The 23,286-nt window shown below is 36.4% G+C and overlaps 1 protein-coding gene across 19 annotated transcripts in view; it reads right to left on the bottom strand.

The window, feature by feature from the left end:
- SOX6 (SRY-box transcription factor 6) overlaps positions 1-23,286 on the bottom strand; it is a 403,867-nt gene that overhangs the window by 204,275 nt on the left and 176,306 nt on the right. For all 19 annotated transcript variants that reach the window (XM_064425383.1, XM_064425386.1, XM_064425381.1 and 16 more), the window contains one exon: positions 12,526-12,736. In XM_064425383.1, the coding sequence (XP_064281453.1) occupies positions 12,526-12,736 (211 nt within the window). The remainder of the gene's footprint in view (positions 1-12,525; positions 12,737-23,286) is intronic.

The raw sequence follows: 23,286 nt of genomic DNA, 5'->3' as shown, positions 1-23,286 counted from the left end.
GACAAGCAGGTTGTCTGAATCAAAGTTGGACAGAATAGACTCAACATTATTAAAAGAGGATATAAAACTGGAGTTGAGTGATGTTAGGCCAGTGTGTACAGCCTCAGGGATTCACAGACTGACAAGGGGAATAAGGAACAGCAGAACTCATAAAGCAGGGTCAGAAATTAGCTGTGACACCTTGGCCATTTTCCCATCACTTCAGGGCCACTGTGTTTCAAATCCTGTAGTCTCTTTTTTGGCCTTTTTTTAAATGATTTTCTGTGCGGAAAGCGGGGGGGGGGGTGCGTAAAATTGTTAAGTAGCGAAAGTTGCAAATTGCAGTTTTACAATTAGATATAAAACATTAGCCACATTTTGCCACCTAATATACAGTGTTTTCTAATTAGATTGTGGCTTTTTCCCTTGTATTCTCATCAGCCAAATTATTGTCATCAAATAATTTGTTGATACAGCACTGGCTACCCTTGCTCTAAGGAACAACCGAAAGCTGGGGAAAATGACTGAATAGAGATGCTTATTACATTGCCTTGTTAGTTCATTAACAAATTGGTTTGATTTTTGAGGTCATATGTCTGGCCACTGTCTGTTGTGTTACCTGATACACAGACACAAAAGGGCAACAGACGTGATTCTTTGTCTATTTATTATCTCACAGAAACACCAGATACACTGAAACCTTGGGGAACCAATGCTCCAACTAAATTTTTAATTACAAGTATAACTGCAGATGTAACAAAACCTATTAACAAAGCTGCAACAACCCCATTTAAACAGCTAAAAAACACAAACAGTCCACAGAGGGAACAGAGACTGAGGCAAAAGAAGCTTATGTTACTTAGTGATGCACATGCATGCCAGATCTATAAAATTATTTCTGGGCTATTCAAAGTTCTGTGAAAAAATGCTTAAATTATGATACAAAATCTTGACAGATTTTTTTCCAGAACTACTCCTGCAGCAATTCTATGGAAATTAATAGAGTCACCTCAGGAATAAACTTGGTTCAATATTTATTTTTCACTACAGCAAGTTCTTCTGACATTTTAACAAACCTCTGCCCGATGTGTTAGTTTTTGTTTCACTGTAAATATTTAAAAGTAATCTGCTTGTTACATATTTAAGATACGATAAGGACTGCTAAGACCTACACTGAGAAGCAGAGCTATTTTAAATACTGAATATGCAGGTAAATTTTAAGATTGAGTAGAAAGACCTGACTCCTGTCCTCATGCATATCCTGTAACACACACAGCATAGCTATAAATGCAAACAGAATTCATTCTTAAGGTGGTATTAGACTAAGACATTCATTACAGAGCCCCTAATGTTTTTGGTGTCACTGCAGGCTCTCTAAGCTGTAGTGTTCAGGCTTCTTCCAGATGGGTGAAAGAGCCTGCTTGCTTTAACATTTTCAAACAAATAAAAGACAGAAGAGTATTCAAGATGGGGTTTTTTAGGTTCAGTGAAGATCATGATTTACTGTAGAGGGTGATGTCACATCAAGTTCTTTAAGAAATGTGAGCAGGCAGCAGTGCATTATAGCTTCATGTCAAAATATGGCAAATGGTTATGTAAAGCATTAAGTAAAGCAGTTAACAAAAAGGAAGATGAAAATAAACAGCCATTCATACATAGGGCACTGTGCCCGGGAACTCTGGGCACCTATGTAAGTAAAACTAAAAATATATTATGATTAATAAAAGAAAACAGCTATTAGATACATTCCAAAATTCTAGGCTGTAGAACAAGACATTTTGGCACAGTTTTACTGATTGGCAGCCCACGCTAAAGACAGACCCAAGACTGCACAGAGTGAGCGCTGCTAGTCAGGACAGAGCAATGCTAACAGGAGCTCTCTGCAGATGTTTACACAGTACTTGCCCTCAAGACTATATTTAACAAGGACTAGTGCACTTTTTTTTTTCAGGAATATCACAATCTGAACTTTACAAAAACACCACCACTTCTTCATATTACTAGAGCAGGACAGAAGAGGGTGGATTTTGACACATTAACAACTCCAACATTTTGGAGATCAATGTGCCAATGAGCAAATAAAGAAGAAGCCTGGCTACAAATAGGAATTAGAAGGATTCCTCACAGTCCAAAATACACTTGTGAAGCACAGAAATATGTAGTTAAGAACATGAATTGTGTTTGTATTATTGGGTTTGTTTTGTGCTCATCAGCTACACACAGGGAAGTGAGAGCACAGGCACAGGGCTAAAACTCAAATTATGCTGATGAACAGAGCTCAGCCAGGGCTTGAGCAAGATGCTCAGGAAGTATCAGACTTTATCATAATAAAGAGCCTCTTGTCTTTAAAGGTACCAGCTCAGTCTTACAGTGCAGAACTAGTGGCCTTAAAATAAATCATGTTTTGGACCGCTCTTAGGGTGCTGTGTGCAGTTCTGGGCTCCCCAGCACAAGAAAAATATGGGACTGGAGAAAATCCCGGAATGGGCCACCGGGCAACCAAGTAACTGGAGCATCTCTTGCATGAAGAGGGGCTGGGAGAACAGTGAAGGTTTAGGCTGAGAAGGAGAAGCTTCCAGGGGATGATATAAAAATATCTGATGGCAGGAGTAAAGCCAGATGCAGGCTCTTCTCAGTGGTGGCCTGTTACAGGCCCAGAAGCAAAGAGAGCAAAAAAGAAAACAGGAAATTCCCTTGAACAAAAAGAAAATCCTTTCTTATCATAAGGATGACCAAACACTGAACAAGCTGTGGAGTTTACAGCCTTGCAGATACTCAAAAGTTGCCAGGACATGACTGAACAACCTGTTGTAGGCAATCCTGCCCTGTGCAGAGAAAGCAGCGCCTTCCCACCTCAGCCACCCCATGATTCCTTGATTCTGTGAAACTGATGCCTCGGGTTTTAGCTTTTATATTTTTCAGACTCTGTACTGCTTTAATGTGTAGTTCTGAGCTTCATATTAGGGGATAGTAGGCTCTCTTCACAGAGTATGTAGACAAAACAATTCCTTATCTAGCTGGGGATCAAGGACAAATAATCCAAATTTCAGGTCCAAGAGCACAAACAATGGTTGAACGAAGAGAGAAACACAAGGATGGGACTTTATAACCTAAAGCTGTAATTGGAAAATTAACTCTAATACGCAAATGGACTAAAACTTATAAAAGTGAGAGACCCTGTGACCATTCGTCCATTTTGTGACCATTTTGATTCATCTTGGGTGTAGCCCTGGCTGGGCTCTTGTAGTGTCTGAGGTGTATCCATTGAGGCCTTCTAACAAATCTCTACTTGATTCTTTAACTCTGTCTAGTCTCTGTTCTTGGTCAGCCTTCAAGACATCAGAACCAACAGCAAACTCAGTGCAGGGGAGCACAGACAGACTGCCACTGAAATAATAACACTAGGGCTCTTCCTCAGGTTGGCTGATGTGCTCAAAACAAGAAAGCTGTTTTTCATGATGGCATCCTAAGTGTTATGATGCTGAACTGAGCAGTTCTTTGTAAAAAAGGATAAATTCAAAAGGCAATTTTTCCTCCCTTACACTGTAAAACACTCTAGAAAGATTTCCAAATTTTTTAAGCTCCGATTCTTCTCATTGCAATTTTCAGGGAAAATAAAATTGAAAAAAATAAAATAAAAATAAAACTTAAATGAAGTAATATTTTAAATCTGAAATAAAAATACCTACTTTTTTTCCTCTCTAATTCCTATTCATATTTAATAATACACCAGAGCAACACTGACATTAAATGGATTTAGGCTCCCTGTTAGGAATATTTGTTCAGGATTAATTAGCACGGCTGAAGACTAATCTTAATAATTTTTTGTTGCTTCCACTGGAGGCAGGTTTCCCTCACAAACAAAAGTGGCATCTTAGAGTTTCAGAATGAAGCACAGAGGTGAGTGTAGTTTCTCTCTCCATGGGATGAACAGGAAAGCCTGAGCATGGAGCTGCCTCATGCAGCCAGGTGGGAAGTGCCTCTGTCTCTCCTGTGGCAACCAAATAAAGTTGTCAAAATTATTTTTAAATAATGATAAGGTATCTAGACCCAATACTGTATGGAAAAATAAGGAATATATCAGCATTTAAAAGGTATATGCTGCAGAGCATTTTTACTGTCATTTCTTTAAGAAAAGCAGATCTAATTAGCTGTATCTCCAAAGTGTTTACCTAGCATTTTTATTATGTATTATAACATTTTGCTTAGAGTTGACATTTTTATTCTGACAAGCACTGTCTGGAGAGCTCTCAATAAATAATACATTTACAATTTTCAGTAAATAAGCACTGGACACAAATCATTATCCTTACTTACAGCTGCCCCTCTGTAATAGTGCTTTTACAAGTAAGGTGACTATTCAGTCTAATGCAATACTCTCAGTGCTGGGAAGATATTTTCATTCATTACCCCAGTCACAAGCACTTAAAGCACTTTTAGGCCCTGTTGCAAAACAGCAGGAACGGCAAAGCAAGTAAGAATAACTTAAACTAAAGTCCATCACCAAGGAAATCTGAGGCCATTCACCCTCCAGAACTTGGAAAATACAATGGCATACAAGATCAGCCATGTTCAAGCCAATTTTTTTCCCTTGAATCCTTATGTTTATTTACATTAGCAAATTTTAGCAAGGAAAGGATCACAGTCTAGTCCCTGCTATGAACCTGATGACTACAAAATGTATTTCAATTGCCATTTTAAAGCATGATCTGATCATAACGTTGTTTGTGTCACAGAACATCAGAAACCAATGAAGTTTGAATTTATTTTTCTGCTGCCAAGATCATGCAACTGAAACAACTCTCCATATTTTTACAGCTATTTACTCACTTATACTCTACCACAGAGCTCATTGTCAGTTGTACTTATTCACACTGATCTTGCCTCTTTTACTGCCCTTAGGAAAAAACTGGCTTTTAAGATATTCTTTTTTTAATAATGCTTTCACAATATTAATAACATACAAATAGTGTAAAGATAGCAGATGCCTGACCATGTCTAAAAAGGAGACAAAAGTGTAGAGGAACACAGTGCAGAAAATTATATAAGAGGAAAGCACTGGGACAATTTGTCATGCAATAAAAAATAAATTAAATTGTATCTAACACTGTATCTAATGTCAGAATTGAGGGGTTACAGTGGGATTAAAGAAAAAGTAAAAATGAGATGATTCCTGAAGGTAGGACATTGGAAAATACATCTCTGAGGAGGAACTGACTGGAATGGTCAGCAGATGATGGCAAAGAGAAGATTTCAGCTTTTTTCAGTATAATCTGTCCTGTTCAGGGATAATGAGAACAGGGTTGAGGCACATTTGTTCCAGTGGAAACAATTTTACTCATCTCACGTATTCTAGGCTGAATAAAGATGTTTCTTCAGTGTAATATAAGAATTTCAAAACACTGAAAGCAAATATGTTCTCAAAAATAAAGAATTTTCATGGCTAGAATGGATGTACCAATCTTCAGAACTGAGTCCTGAATTTCAGACTCTTCCCCTATCAGGATCAACTCTGTTTACCAGCAAAAGTAACAATTTTGTAGAGATTCACAGGTTCAAAGCCTCAAAAAAAGAACAGCCTGCACTGGAAAACTGAACCTCCAGAGGAGTAGAAGCTCCATGAAATTCCATGGATCCCACACTAAGGTTTTTCCTGACAGGTTCTCAAAAGTCTACTATCAGAGTCACCAGTTCCTTGCTGATGATCCTGAATAAGAACTAAGAGGGGACATGAAAACATCTTAGCAAAGCAGATGGCCCAACTAATCTATCGACCTATTCATGTAGATCTCATTCTCCATGACACCCACGTAAAAGTCTTTGCTTTTCTCCCTTTGTGTGCCATGAAAGAATTTCAAAACCAAGGAAAGTAAAGTCTTCAAATGTAGCATGATACATACTGGAAAGTGCTGAAAAATTCCTATATACACCCAGAATCTGTGTGATTGCATTCTCAAATGCTACAACAGTGGGTAAGGCTGTAGTTCAGCCAGCCAGGTAAATATAAATATGAGGTGGAAAGATGGCAAGACGTGCCTGTTTCCCAAATAAAAATTGTGAAATAGCACTTAATCACAAAATACTATTCTGAAAAATTTAAAGGATATAAGAAAGTAAATAATAAAAAATGCTTAAATTTCAGTCAGAATGATAAAAAAATATAATACTAAATATTAACGGCAGACACAGTATGGTTACACAGACTGAGTCTCTCTTTCGAAAAAAAATTAAATGTATGTTGCATTCTAAATTTCATTAATGAAAGTACATGATGGAATGAATTTCTGATAGAAAAATTAAACAGAGAAGGAAAATGGTTGCATCTTCTCTTAGTTACCAGGAAAATAACACTAGAAAACCCTTCCTTTGGGGTAATGTTCCAAAAAAGGTCCAAAATTACTTTAACACATTAAGACATAGGAATTCACTTTAGACTTCAACAAAAGAAGCATTAGAAATTTTATGATCTATAAGATGTCTATAAATAGAATAATATTTTTTTCTAAACCAGTAGCATATATTGCAATGAAAAAGTGACCAAGTGATTTTACCAAGATAACTGGAATTTAAAAAATAAGAGAGAAAGAGAGACATAATACGATGTATTTAATTATATGGTAAGGAGGTAAATAATGGAAGAAAACAGCAATTTAGGAAAATGTGCTTCATATCTCTCCTTTAAGTTGGTCTGAGTCATCTATTTATTTTCTGGACATTTGGGCTTTTTGCTCATTTTGTTTTTATTTTGGAAGCATGTCTGGAGTTTAGAAGAAAAATTCCCTTTCTTAGATGCCACTATATATAAGGCATCCAACAAAAAGCAAGTAAAATATAAGTATTAAACTAACCATATACATAAGTGATTCTGAATTTTCTTAGCAAGAGTGATTTTTAAGAAGAAAAGGGAACCATGATGAGGATGGTACCAAGCAGATAATGGCAGGGATTTTCAAAGGTGATGAAAGGAATTGAAGAAGGTGAGCTTTCCGTACCCAAAGAGAAATGCCAGTGACCATTTGCAAATTTCATGGGTATCACAAAGAATAGAACTGCAGTAATAAGTCATTTTTATTGATTACTTTGGATAGTCCTAATACTGAGACCCAGTAGCATTTCTGAAGTCTTGAACAAAATATCTTTATCCATTAAAAAAAAAAAATAAGAAAAGGAAGAAGAAAGAGCAGGGGTCTGTAAACACCAAGTGTGTTAGGACAGCCAAGGATCATGACTTCATCAGTGGAAAGTGTGGGTATCCAGCACACCACAAGACAGATAACTTGAATTAAATCTCTGCAAAAATTCTTTAAAACATTTTAAAATATTCACTGACCACAAATGGTCAGCAGTTCACGTCTAGGACTGATCCACCAAAGAAAACTCCTGATATGTAAGGTCCTCAAAGATTGTGCTTAAAATGATACTAAAAAACAAGTGCACATGCCTGAATTCTCTCTGTTCTCAGCTGTGGCAGGCTTAAAACAAAGCCACAAAAAAAGGAAACTCTCTATTCATTTAATACAATATAATGCACACAGATTCTTTAAAAAGAACCTAAAACAACCATAACTGAAATAAATAAATAAAATGGCCACACAAATTGTTTGCCAATGTCCACTTATAAAACACAGCATGTGAAAGTTTAAGTTTCTTTACTTCACAATGAATAAGCAGGAAATTCATGGATTTGTGTGTGCAATACTTCAATATACTTATATTATATTCCAATATAATTATTAGAATGATAGCTTTATAGGGGAAGTGTTAATCTATTTTAAGTCAGTATAACAGAAAGTGTTCAGTTATTATTATATACTCATGAAGCTGGAGGGAAAACAAAATAGCAAAACAAAAAATCAGAAAAATCACCACCCCTCAGTAATGCAGTAAGATTTTTCCTACTGCATACAGAATTAATAATACATGTGAACCCTTAATTTTTAATTTAGATATCCACCCATATATCCCCCCATAGAGAGAGAGTACAAACAGGTGCACATGACAGAGAATAGATGGAAATTTATGAATATACTACTCTTTATATAGATGTTCATTATTCCACCATGCATACATAGAAATCTTTGATCTCTGAATGTTCAACTATGGTCTTCAAGGAGGAAACAAGAATGGGAGGCACTTCATAAAAAGCTTGTGCTAGAATTGTGAACCGAGCTTGGTTGAAAATTGATACTGTATACATTGCTCTGAATCAAGGTCAAAAGTGAATTAGGAATCCAGGCCCTGAGTAATGAGGGCTTAGCACTTAGCAGAAATGACATGCCCAGTTTCCAGCTCAGAAGTGCCAGCTGACCTGCCAACCTAGCATTCCAGATCTGAAAGGGAGAAATCTGCTCTCCTCGCTACAGACAAGATGTGTACTACTAATTATTGCTCCTAGAGGCTTATGATGAGCTACAGTAGGATAGTTGTCTGGAAGCCAATTCTCAGCACAGAATTCGGGCAGCCCAGGCTGTAAATCTGCCTCACAAAAGTAACATAAGCAATATTCAAAAAGAAAAGTCTTTTACTTCAAGGGGATAGAAAAGGAGAGAAGCAGTTAGACCATACTGTCTAACAGAAACTCTTCATTTTGAGCTGTGAAGAGCTTTAATACTTGATTGTACTGTAGGATTCTTCCAGAGAAAAAGGCCAGTAAAACAATCCTTCAGCTCATAGAATAACCAAGACGAATATACCCAAGTTATCCAAGAGGCCCTAGAGTCTAATGTTGTTGATTAAATTAGACACCTGTTCATTTCTGACCTCTTCTGTCTTATGAGAACACATGTCAGCAAAGTCTTTACATACTCAAATTAACTCTAAATATTTGCAGCATTCTTTTCTTTTCCAATTACAATTTTCTCATCAGTTTTCTCATTTCCAAATCATTACAAATTAAGACACAGGAGTGCCTTACTGTACAAAAAATGCAAATACTGGACCACAAAGTCAAAAAATATGTTGTTTATCCTGTAATGTTGGTAATCTGTGTTCAGACTACAAATGAAGGTAAAAACATACCTAAGTTATATTCCTGTGTGAGGCACCCGTGTTCCCACACCATACACAAGACATGACACTGGCTGAAGCACTATTATTAAAGAGAGATTAAAACAGCTGTACATTATGCTGAAGCACTCACTCTTCCCTTTACAAACAGACGGTCCTGGATTACAAGCAGCACTTGACCATTTAAATCACTACAACAACCAGATTTAACCAGCTGGGCCATATTCTCTTAGGCAATGCCTGTTGACCTCCTCAGTCACAGCTGCTCAGATGAAATTCTCATTAGGCAACTTATTTTCAGGAGCCAAAGGAGTCTGATTAAATATATCTATTTAGACACGATAAGGTCTTCCAGTATATATTTATTTTCCAGTGTTATGAGGTACAACAGATACAACAAGGAGCATATAAATTAAGCATGGCAGACACCTAATATCTGAGTGCATAGCACAAAGTATTTAAGTGTTTGACCCCAACAACCTGTATTTCTCAAAAACAGATGATATGGATGGACCAGAAAGTTTATGTAACAATACTAAAAGAGACTTTTCACTGTGCTGGTGTGGGGGTTAGATCTGTGACTGGAATTCTTGAGTTCTTTACTCCACACTTAACTCTACAATTAAGCTGACATATGACTGTGTGTTAGCCCAAATCCCACAGCTACATCAGTGGTCAAGGAGGTCATCCCTATAAATGAGGCTAACATAACTATTACACTCTTTTGAAGGAGATATGCAGGACTAAAGGCCCCACACTACTGTAGAAAGACATGCCTTTTCTCCACTACATTCATTAAACCCATTATATTATTCTCTCTATTTTTAAGAAAATCAGCAGGCATTTTTTTCAATCTGGGTAAGCAGTTTTGTGACAGGGCAGGACTTAATACACAAAAAGCTCCTCCATTTCATTGGCTGCATGCCTTTTTAAGAAAATAACTACATAGAAACATATTTTCAATCATAGACGTTAAAGAGCATCATGTATGGTAATTGTGTGATCAGGCTATTAATTTATGTTGTTCAAAAGACACCATAAGACGTAAAAAACAATTTCATAATCTCAGACCTAATTTTACCAATGGACTGCACAGAGCTAAAACAAAGTTCAATCTTAACATAGTAATTATTTTTAATATTTTATTTTATTCAAACAAGTACGGAGAGTACTTCTTTTAAACTCAGAGAAAGCTCTGAATACTGATTTGGGTATTCAAATCTGTTCTAAGAATTTTGATATTCCTGGCCTACACAGAAGTTAGAAACATTGAACTTCCTAAGTGTAACATCCTGAAGAATTTCCAATCTTTATATTAATTATTTTTCTGCATTAGTTTATATTATACCAGTCAGATGTTCATTAATTATTTTCTGTAAAACATAAGTAACTTTCCTGCAAAAAATGGTGGATGAATGGAAAAGAACTTAATGCAGAACCATAAAATCATCACAGAATGGCCTGGGTTAGAAGAGACATTAAAGATCATCTCATTCCAGCCACAGTGCTGTAGGCAGAGATACTTTTCATCAGACTAGGTTGCTCAGAGCTCCATCCAGCCTGACCTTAAACACTTCCAGGGAGGAGTGTCCGCAGCTTCTCTGGGCAACCTGTGCCAGAGTCTCATCAGCAAAGAATTGTCTCCTAATATCTAATCTAAACCTAACCTAAACACAAAGATAGTCAAATACCTTTGAACTTGCAGGCAGACTTTAGAATAGCTTTCTATTATAATGTGGTCCATAAAAGGCAAGATTATTTTATGGATCAAAAACGACCTTTATTTCAGCTGATGAGAACACGTAGCTTGGAAGGCTCTGACTCAGAGAGAGAGATCTCTCTGCTCTGCACTCTTAGAACAACCAGTATATACCAGTACAGGGGGAGCACAGAAAATTCTCGAGAACCCATACAAAAATAAGCTATGAAACGCTCAAATCCCTATGGATAGACACTATGTTTAAACTTTTTTGATGCACATTTTTATTAGCACACCATCCAGTACACTCCTGGAAAAGCCTTAGCTGTGGTGTCAATATAATCAACAGCAACTCGAGCACTCCCGCAGCAAAGTACGAGCCAAGACCTTTGATTAGCATGGGGTGTCGAACGACTGCTACCGACTGCAGAAAACAACTTCGCCAAAGTAATATTTAAAATAGTTTTCCTAGCCTAACCACCAAATCTAAGAAAGCAATTTTTAAAAGAGTGATCTTTACAGCTGAAAACAGACAGATGGTAGTAAAGAATCTGGGACATTCTCTCTTTAGAGATGTTTCACCAGCTTCAGAAAGGACACCTATAGAACACACTGGCATTTAACAATTATGCCAAGAAATTTGGAAGCCTACTTACATCACTACATGATTTTATCCCATATTTAAACATATTATTGTATCAGCTTCAATTTTAATTGAAATCTGCATTGCTACATGAGGCCAAGGGAACTTAAAGTGCAGTGTTTGAAGTGCAGTGTGACCATATAATGAAATTGAGAAGGCAAAATAATTCTGAACTCATTCCTATTTCAAAGAAAAAAAGAATCACAAAGTTCTACTGTCTTTTGGCTCTACTGCATTATAAATATTCTTCCTGGGTTATTTTTAATGCCACAAAACCGAACTGTAAAATATCTAAGAGAATCCACACAGATGCCTCCGCACCTGTTTTTCTATTTCAGAGCCTCCTGCTCTCACAACTTCCCTGATTCAAACTCACGTATGAGCTCACAGACTAAAAGGTATTGTTGCAGAACAAAGTGAGACTTCGTTACCAAGGGGAGAAATTTTTGTGGTGGGCCCTGACTGTTTGCACACATACACTGATAAATTCACTCTCCAATTCTGTTTCCTACTGTGGCTCAAAATCTTCACAAAATTAATGAAAAGTATCTGAATAAGAACTGGCTACATAAACTGCCTCAGCACTCAAAGATTTGTCCTCTTTTTTATCTCTGTTTTAATACTTGTAACAATATCTGAGGAGACTGGAAAAAAAAATATTTCTTGCCCTGTAATTCTAGCTATATAGGTCAGAACTATGTACTTTTACACTTAAAACTGTTTCCCATTCTCCTAGTTACAGATGCTGGGTTATTAAAGTGATGAAAGATGAGAATTTTTAAAGCAAAACAAACCAGCTCATGTTTTATTCATTCTTATTGTTAAAAATAAACATTTGTCTTTTAAAAGAAAGAGAGCAAATACAACTGAAGAATATCCAGAATATCCCTCACAAGTCCACAGCCAGCTAAGAATTCATCATAACCTTTCAAGTAAGAGTTGAGTTTTCACCAAATCTGACATTCTTGCTTTGACTCACAACCAAGACAATTTTAAAAGTTTTTAAAAACTGGCATATTTGTCTAAAATCCCTAATGGATCTCAAACTACCATTGCCATGGAAACCTGTGAACAACTTTATCCTAGCCTTTGCCAATTATGCAGTTTTATGGCCCTCAATACCCAACACATCCTTTATGCCATAAAAATTACAGGACTGGGGTGTGGGGAAACTGCACCAATCTTATCCAGCACATACCTTCTTGCTCAGTCCTGGTCATTTCTTCTAGTTTCTTCTGCTTCAGTGTGTCCACCACATCTGCTAGGCTTCCCTTGCGGCGCTCGGGCGTTCCAAAGTTAACACTGGTCATTAGCTCGCTGCGGTCACGACCTCCTTCGTCGGGCTTGTTTGGTGAGGTAGAGGTATTTCGGAAGGAATATAGGGAACATAACTTATTACTCTCTGACTCCTGCAAAGAAACAAAACAATGTCAAAACATGGGCTCTTCTCTTGTGGCAGAAGGATCTCAGGCAGGTAAAAGCTGAAAGCATTATTTGTGATACTAACAAGTCTACACATATCCTTCAGTTTATAAACTGAGTGTTATTTGAATTTCTTTGTTTCAGTGCTTTACATGGGCACTTTTGTCCCTAATTCCAGTGCTCTCCATGTTTCTAACATTCATACTTCATGCCTGAGATAATCTTCATCGAGGATTTCCCTCATCAGGAGAAAGCCACTTCAACACTTTTTAACAATGCATGTGTAAGGCTTTTACAGTTTTCTTTAATTCCTTAAGTAAGGACTATATACGTAGCACTAAGGAAGAAAGTACAAGCAAGGACAAATTATTCCTGGATAAATCCTCAGCTAATGGAAAACGGCATAACTTTAAAACTAGAGAAAGTGTTAGGCCAACAATGACCAAGGAGGAAGGAATCTACTTCACAGTTAAACAAGGTTAATGGTATGTACGTATCCATGCACATTCACAGTCCTTTAAATTAAATTTAATTTTTTTAAAGAATGAATATTACAATGCTTCTAATAAACAAAAGAAGATCTTATTTTCAGGCCAACATAGGCAAGAATGAACAAGGGGATAAGTTATGGCAAAACAAATCATGTATGCCAATACACAGGTATCAAGACCACATGTATCGGGTGTTACACAGTCAAAAACATAGAAGTAAAAAGGTTTCATCTCCTTTGTCAATCAATAAGGTTTATTTGAGTAAAATTTTTTTTAAAAGCCATCAAAAAGCAATGAGTAATGACAGTTCTCCTCAATTTTGTGATATCACCCAGCAGTGAAGCCCTTCCTGAACTTCTCTGGCTCAGACTTGTCATTCTCCCAGTCATGCTTGCAACATTCACTGCATCTCTACTTTCACAATTTCAGCTAAAAAGAGAAGTTGTTCTTGGATTTGTCCTCAAAAACTCAACCACAAGAATTTCTCATACACTTCCCTTTCCAAAATTACTCTTCTATTTTAATTTTTAATAATTCCAGGCTAAAAGTGATAAATGTTTTGGGCAAAAAACTATTGATATTTTAATGTTTCTTAATGGTATGCCCGGAAATATTAGTGTGTATATTCGTTTCCATGAAACATACTTTGTTTAAGATTTAAGAGCAATTATAGTGGCAATAGATTTAAATATTAAGAAGATAATTAATAGTCTTGTCAAAAAACATTCTCGCAATGCATAGTATTCCCCATAACAATAATATTCCTGCTACTTTATGAGCTGAAAATACCCATCTTCAGAGCACTGAAGAAAGTTTAGAAAGCATTAACCATCAGCAACACCACAGGACACAAATCTTTGCTTCAGTTTGGAACAGATTAAGAAGTAGCTCTGCAAGGTAACAGGAGGAGCAAGACCAACAATGAGCAAGCTGGGTGACTCCGGTCTGGGGACTGTGCAGGAGGAGGTGGTGACACATCATCTTCAAGCACAGTGGTCTGTGATCAGCACAGCACTGCTACCACCACTGGAGAAGGAGGCAGCATTTGCTAGGGATGTTGCAAATGTATTTATTCACTAAGACAGAAAATTAGAAGACACTATATCTCATCCCACTGGTAGCAGCCCCTCATCAACACAGTAGGAGTGACAGAGGTTTTGCAGGCACAAACAGAAAGAGAGGTGACATGGAATAAAAACTTTATCTTGTATTTTTAGCAAATAAACATTAACTTATTTTTCACTCCATCAATTTGTGTTCACTGAAACGTCACAGGGAACACTATCTTAGACCAGGTACAGAGATTAACTTATTTAGCTGACTTTAAAATGGAAAGCTTTCATACATTTAACTCTTTCTAAGTAAACTACTTTGTATTTTTCTTACAATGAAATGCAAAGAGCATCTTTAATATCTTTCAGATGTAAATCCTGAATTTCTATAATCCCTTTCCTCAATGAAGAATTTATACTACATACTTCGACACTTTCACCTTTGAGGACAGTACAAGAACTTAGTAATTTTAAAGGTATTTTTTTCTCAGGAGAGCAACATCCTCTTACAGTACATGAAGCATCAGGCTCAATGCAGGGGTTTTCATGCTCTCAGCAAGGAACACTAAATCTATTGTTTAGGCCGGAAACAAGAAGATAAGGCCAATCTGTGGAGTAAGTAGGAATAATGGAATGTTCTTCCTCCCGATAACCTCTCCTGCTCCCTGTCTGGATGCATGCATGGTCCAGCACAATGTTCCTTTAGTGTGAAAGCTGTAGTCAAAGACTTCCCTAGTTCTGCCTCCATCAGGCACATTCCACATTCACCCTTCTTTTTCTTGCCCAAAAGACTGCAATATCAACAATGGAGATGCGACAAGTTTAAACTCCACACAAATGATGCAGATTTATGGAAGTGAGGCAGAATGACTGCCTTTGCAAGTATGAGGGTTTGTCCAATTAATGAACTATTCTATATTGCCAGTTTTGTGGATAATTAAAATGTAGAATAAAAATAAAACAGAAAATGTATTTGTACTATTTAGGCCTAGAGCACATAGAGCAGGTTTTATTAACCTCACATTAATGGCTAACTAGACAGATAAAACACAAGGGGCAAGGGAAATATTCCTGTTGTTTTTTACTCTACAAAGTTGACTCAACTGTACGTGAAGGGAAGTTGATACTGCAGCACTCAGCTTGTTGAAAATGAAGTAAATGTTGCAGCAAATTTATGAAGGATTTTAATTTTCATGATGGACCTTATAACCTTTTGCAGACTGTTTGTTGTGGCATGTCAGGCTTGTCGCAGCACCTCACCTACTACAAGACCAAAAGTGCAACTATCACATACATCAGATACAGACACCTGACTCTCAAAAATTAATTTGCATTGAGCAGTACACAGAGACCCTCCTAATACATCCAGGTATCCTCTGAAAAATCTAGTGGATTGTGTGTGTTCTCTGAAACGAGAGAGATATCACCACTGCAAATTGTTTCTTGGTCCTCTTGCTCTAATGCATAAAGCACTTTCCCTAGAAAGTCTGGAGTTCAGACGGAAAAGGAACGCCATGCTTCCTAAATTAGAACAAGCCTACAAATTCGTGATTAGGAAAGGAGAACCTGGTCCTTTTAAACATGACTATGGAACAAGTCAATAAAAACACATATCTTATCCTTAATAAGATTTTTGAAGCCACCTTTTACAGAATGAGGAGTTCCCCCTTTGTTTGATCTGAAGAGAGAAAAGAAAGGATGCCATTAAAGGTTTTTTCATGTATTTTCCAAGGTCATGGAAGAGAAAGTAAAGACAAGTACCTAGCCAAGATCAACTCAAATGTTTTCATTTTGCAAATTCCAAATGAGAAATCCAAATCAGCACTGATGAAAATGTTTTATGCAAGTCAGTTTTTCTCAGCATCACTGATAACAATAAGAAAAATAATAATAAAATATGACTGATAAGAATATCTACTTAATGTATGTGGAGACAATCTAGTGCCCAAATTGATCCAGTTGCTCCATAATACACTAGACAAGGAATACATCCCTGGATTCTCAGGTTTAAAATTCATGTATTTCTGTAAAATTGGTAATTTCACTCTAAACTTGAAATAATGTCTTCAACACATGACATTTCCCTTTGAAAGGTACATTTTTCATGGTGTGCTATTCTCACCAGTTTCAGTGATTTCCAGGTAAGGCAAGGGGAAATATGGAAATATAATCAGGTAAATAGCAAACATTTAGTCTGTGAATAAAATATTTAACACTGGGCATGCTTCTTCAGGATGCTGCTGTTTTTGCTGGATTTATAAAGCTATCCTCCCAGTTACACAATAATACTGGATAATAGTAGAACTGTACATGCTTGCACCAAAATGCATAAGGGATTGCACAGGGATATTTGTCCACCACAATGGAGGCCTTTCCAGACTGATCTCTAAAAATTGGCAAACCATAAAGTCTGAAGACAGCTTATTAAACAAAAAAAGAACAGATCTGAAAGCTTAAACAACATGTAAAATTATTTCCTATCTTATTCTTTACGCTTTGTCTGTCAGGTAAAAATGCTTAAAGTTGCAAAGCTGTTTAGTTGCAGACATGACTAAGCTAGAAAATCTTACTACTCAACATCTGAAGAGACAAACTCAGTTTTGGACCACTATTTCAGCTGCTTACTATTCAGCAGGGGCAAAACTTAGTCTATTTTTGAAACATTGGGGCTTCATATCAATGTAAATAAATGGCATTTTTCCTGTCTACATTTTCTTGCCAGCTCATTAGCACAGCCCAAATTTCATTAGTGATCATTCAACCCACCGTGGTTAGTGTTTTGACAAAATTCTATTACTATAACAGCTTAAATGCCCATATATAGACACTAAAATGTAAGGATTAAGTTCAAAGTGTACAAAATAGAGAAAAATAAATAAATGCGCAAAAGACAGAAACCCCAAAAGTAGCAAGGCATGGACACAAAAACACTATGGATGTCTCGTTCAGGGATAGATAGCCACTGCATGAAATCATACTTTTACTAAAACCTCCACCTTTCTTGAATGTCAATTGGAAAACAACATGAAGACTTCCAGCACAACATGGGAAAAGTTTTCCTAGGTTTATCCTTGGCTTTTCTCATGTTAGACAGACAACATACTTTAACCAGTCACATATTTTCTTGGAATGTACATGGACCAACAACATTTTCCTGAGTCTTACCAGCTTTCCAGGCTGCCTGGTGTTAACAATTGACCTGTTGGCCATTTCTTTTAGAGTTGTTGTGAATGGCTCAAGTACAGCTTTGCTAATGGCAGAAAAAAAATCCAAATAATTACAAACAACTTGGTGAAAATAAAGATAAGGACTCTGTGACTACACACATGGTATTTTCTTCACACACCACAAAAATTCCTTTAAAACTGTTACACTAAGATAATATGTAAAGATAGTTCAGTAGGCCTCTTACTCTGAGAAAATTAATTTTTAGCAAGTGCATTGACTAAATGTCACATGTTAGATGGGTTATATTCTTCAAAAAGATAGCTGATGGTTTCTCTATAAAGAAAGGAAAATCCTTACAGGTTCTTAGAAGTTTCTACTGAAAAGGGATTGAGCAAATTCTTGTGCAGTTAGATTCTTATGGTTTAAGCAGTTCATTTTCTGTCAGTGCTCCCACAGGTTTTAACAGGATAAATGAGTACTGCTGAAAATGACAAAAATATATGTATTGATAACTGATCCAGTATTTTTCATATTGGGAAGCTAATCTCTATAGCAATACCTGCAAGCTGAATCATGAGCCAATTTGGTCGCCTTCTACGAAGTCTTTTTACTTCCAAAATAGAGAAAACAGACATAAAATTACAGTTCTATTGGTGAAAGATTACAGGCTAAAAAGACAATTCAATATTCTTGCTCCTTCCTCCAAAAAGCCAAGGTACAAAATATGGGGAGCTGTATTTGGGGGTTGAGATGCAACATCTCAGTTTGGGGATACCACAATCACAAGTGGAAATCTGACTTTGGAAAAGATCTCTGTTTGGTGTCCTCCTAAGGGTTAAGGACAGACCAACAGCCTGGTGAGCTGGATTCTCTTGTCAGGAGTCTTAAATGGGGGGGAAGTGCACAGGGCTGCGGATTTTAATGGCAGCATTTACGTTTCATGTAGGGAGGATGGATCCTCTGGAGCTCTCTGAAGGTGAGAAAAGAGGAAACCTTGTGAAATGAAGCTGAGGGCTGTATGAAATCAAGGTCACAGTGTTAGTTAGCAATTTAATAATAACTGTGATCAACTTTGATTGAAAGTTGACGACTGCAATCCCACTTAATAGCCAGAGAGAAAACTGTTTGTAAGAGTTCAACTGAAATCACAGGATGAATGGCCAAGAAGTAGAAAGCAAATATTACTAACATAAAATGTGTTAGCTGAATTGCTTATTTCCATGTGGATGAGGCTTTTCTGGTATAAAGGGATATTTATCTGTCTCTGCATTGAATGGGACACATGTAAACACCCCAGGAAAGTTGGATATCCAGAGTGGTTTTGATTCCAAGTACTAGAGGCATGCTGGCACTTGGAACTAGTCTGGAGTTAACATATAATGAAAGCAAATGTTTACAAAATCATTTCCAATCACTACATTAAATATGGTTTCCCATTTTGAGGAATTTAATTAAATAGAATTAAAATAAATTAAAAATCTAAGTGATCATTTCCAATTCTCATCTGATTAAGAAAAAAACACAAAAGTTTTATTAAGAAAGATTTATTTAAATCCAAGGCTTGAGAATGACTGCTATGAGCTATTGAGAGAACATCATTTGTTAAGTCTCAGCAAATTATGCTAGTGGGAGGGCAAATGGCAAGTAATGGAATAAAGCTTCAAGTCTTTTACTCAGCATTTACTCTGATAAAACTTATACTGATTTCACTGCTGAAATATAGGCTGAATACAATCTGTAAAGGGCTTGTATTCCATCTTTTATAGACCTCTAAAAACCTCAAGAAGAATCAACACAACAGTAAACTCTAAGCCAAGAATAATATGTTAAATTGAGCATAAAATAAAAAAAAAATTATAAAAAAGAAATTTAAAAAAAAAACTTTAGATCAAAGGTTTGAAAATGAGATGTCATAATAATCTAGCATATTTAATCCAAGTATGGTTTTATGAAGAGGCCACTGCATAACCAGCTGTTTGGAAGGCATGGGCAGGGACATTTTGTCTTATGTAAAATATATTATATTTTATATTATATTGCTTTACTGCAATCCCTTGCTACTCAGGTGTTGGAGCAAACCAGGTGAGCCAACATTGGGTACATGGATCTCAGAAGGTTACAATTTTTCAGCTTTGTGATTCAAACCCTTCTCTTTACAAATGAGCAGCGATTTGAAACATGTTGACAGGCACTTTGCTCCATTCCACAACAGAAATACACCTCAATTTTTTTAAATACAATCACAAATCACTTCTATATGGCAATCAACTCACCCACAAATGATACTCATAAACTCATGTGCTTTTGTAAGAGTTAGATGCTAAGGATTTCCTTAATTATCCAAATACCATCTGTCCTAACTCCCTGTGTTTATGTTTGGTAATAAATCACAACAATATTGCGACTTTATGCCCTGCACTTTGGTTAAATGCTCTTATTAAGGAAAAAGTAATGGACAGCCATTTACAAAATGATTATTTAGACTTACATTTTCATCTAAACTGAAACTGAAGAAGCATTGTGATCAGTCCCAGCTGATCAGCACTGTTTACCTCTTGGGTAAATAAAGACACATATTTTGTGATGCATGCTTGTCAGAAGTTGCCAAATAAAACAAGGATTGTGTGGCTTGGATATTCCAGACCACTTTGTATATATCCAACTTCCCCCTATTAGGTCATCCTAATTGTCCAACTTATAAGTAGGTCTATTGTAAATATAAAAATAAAATTCGTCTTTATGTTTTTAGCAATATCAAATGCACATGAAAATCCTCCTCTGTATATAGTTTCATGACATGTATTACATGCTTTATATCCCCTTTTTAGCTTTTGCAGAGGAATGCACGCAGGAAACCAGCCTGCTGCATAGAGTACTTGTATTTCTTTAAGGTAAACACTGATGAAACATTTGGAAGATTGAAATAAAAACAAGAAATTTATGAGACATAAAGGTATCACATAAAATTGCTGTGAATTACAATAACATTGGCTGAATCCCAGAACAGATAATCCTTATAAACATGCAGGAATGTTATAAACTGTATATGAATGTCAGTGATACAGTACATTAGGAGATTCATATTACACTTGGTGCTGTGTAAGTCTCAGTCCCTGGGTTTTTCATAGTCTCAAAGATTAAAATAAATATATGTCGTATCTTTCCTTCCTCCATGAAGATATTTTATGTACACAGTTTTATTATGCTGAACAAAGATACCAAAGTCTGTTTTTTCTTGAGCTGTCAAAGTACAAAAGAAATGCAAAAAGTCCTTGCACAGATGTAGTAAAGTGCTGGATTTTATCTTTTGGCAGGTGCTCAATATGCAGCCCACATAATCACATGTTAATGACTGGAGTGTGTTAATCAGCATGCATACCTGATTCCTTCTTGCCCAAGGAAAAAAAAAATTAACAATTTAGAACGTGTTAATGCTTCTACTTTTGAAAAAATTCATGTCAATATACAGAAGTGAATTTAAAAGTTTTCAGAAATTGCTTCATAAAAATAGGAAATGTTAAAATAGGAGAAAGGAATAAAATTACTACAGATTTAGATGAACATAAACCACAAGTCTTTGCAAAGAACCCAGGTGATGATTAATTCTGTTTAAACACAGTTCACTCTAAAATATAGGGAAAGGTTTAAAATAGACTGTGCATTTAGAAAAGAAAAATTATACAATGTCAAAATGAAAATAAAATAAATAAAACGAGTATGCCAACAAGAACAATTACTTGATTCTTCTTCAAATAACGTTCAATTTTATATTTCACCACCTCCACTAAACACATTATCCTGCACACTTCTAGGAAATTGTTTTATTGTTTTTAATATGAAATGTTAACATCTTTTTATGCTAAAGATAGTAAAAATAAGTCCTTGATATTTCAAAACTTTAGACATGTGCTTAATATTATAGTTGTTGGTAGTTCTAATAAAGTAAAGTTAAGCACATGCCTGAATGCCTTCTGAATCAGAACAACATATTTGAAAAATAATTAATTCTATAATTTCTGCAATATATTTTTCATAGATGTTTATTTTATGGAAATATAAAATACCATATCCTCAGCTTTTACACACCCTTTAATTCCAGCCAAAACTTCGTACCCATGCAATTATGTATGTAGGTATTTATCTCTTTAGTTAGATAAAAATTCTAATGCACTACCTGGCATGCAGAAATAATATCACAAGCAGAGTAGAATTGCTTTCGATGATCACAAAACTCAGATTTCTACATGTAAATAACAGCTGCATGAGCAATTTAGCAGAAACAGAATTGCCAGAGTTTAGGGCATTTATGTTTGATGCATTTTATATGTTCATATTCAGCCCATAAAGGAACCAAAAATAAAATTTCAAAACATGTAATTGTATCTATAACTTTCGAGAATTTGAAGCCATGAATTTATGTAACAACAAATTCACAGTGTTTAGCATGTGTAAATGTTTTTCAATGATCTTCCCTAAACACCTGAGTTTATTTTCCTTAAAGGGAAGAACCTTCAACATGAGAAGTTAATAACATGGAGCAGGAGGTGGGGGGGAGCAACAGGATTGTGCCTGTTGTATGTAGAGACAGAAGCACCAAAATGTTAAGACCTTTAGGATATCACCTATTTCTGTCTTTCTGGTGGCAGTAGCTTTGCTAAAGCTATATAAAGCAAAATGTGATACTTGATTTTAAATTATTTTAAAAGTAACAAATACATGTGATATGAAAAGATCTTCAATTTCTCTGCTGCACATATAAATTTGCTCTCAGTACTGCTGAGATGTACAGGCAGCCACAGTGAAAAGGTAGGAAGCCTTTCACTCCTTTGGCAAGAAGTCAAAAAAAGATAGAGTCTTGACGTAAGTATGAAATATCTGTCAATGCTGCCATTTGAGATAAAATCCAATGAGATACAATTAGTTTCTAAATCCAAGGGGTCTCTGAATGATGTTTAAAAATGTACAGGGTAACACAGCACATATTTGGAGACAATTAATTTAATTTTTGTATGTATCTGTTTGGTTTCCCTCGGTCCCAGGGAAATAACACCCGTTGTTGAGACTGGATTTGCTGCAGGGGTTCCCTGTGACAGTCCCTCCCATCCAAATAACAGCAGAGCAAAGGAGATGTGCCTGCCCTCATCCAGTGCATGCACACACTGCCTCACTAACTCCCACTGCCACCTGCCCTAGGGCCGTGGGCAGGGGGGAAAAGGGTCCAGTGACCACCTACAAGTGACCCCCACAGTGCCTGTGAGCTCCTCACAAGCCCTGCTTGTCACACCAGCATTGGGGTGGGAAGAGAACTTACCTCTCTGTGGGTTAGTTACTGTTGGGAGCAGATGAGAAATTGTGCATTTTGGAGAAAGGGTCCAGATTTCTTTAGATTAAAGCTGCTAAAATTTTTTGTTCATGAGTCCCAACTCCAGCCTCAATAGCAGGGGAATACACCACCCCATTCCTCAAAGAAGGTGAAGCCACTTCTCGATCTAAATTTGCATCTTGTTGCTGGCCCTGCTTTCTCCTGATACTTCACAGCAAAAATTAAAAAAAACTTTGTCATTTACTCACAGGCTTTGTGGGACTCTGTATGAAGATGGGTGCCATTCCTGGTTCCCCAGTGAGCAAACATATTAATATTTTCCATTTCTTTACACGCTAGCCAATAAATATATTGCCAGGATCCAACAATTGAATTACCATTAAATTTAGAAAAATTAAGTATTTTTGGCAGCACATCCCCTCTGTTGCCTTAACAGAGACAGATTGTGGATGCAGTGTAAAAAATTTGACTATTTTCTTGCCTGCTTCTCGCTCTCATTGGAC

Source organism: Passer domesticus, chromosome 6, assembly GCF_036417665.1.
Source record: "Passer domesticus isolate bPasDom1 chromosome 6, bPasDom1.hap1, whole genome shotgun sequence".
Lineage (NCBI taxonomy): Eukaryota > Metazoa > Chordata > Aves > Passeriformes > Passeridae > Passer > Passer domesticus.
Note: the sequence above shows the minus strand (reverse complement) of the source record. Positions and strands in the feature narration are given on the sequence as shown.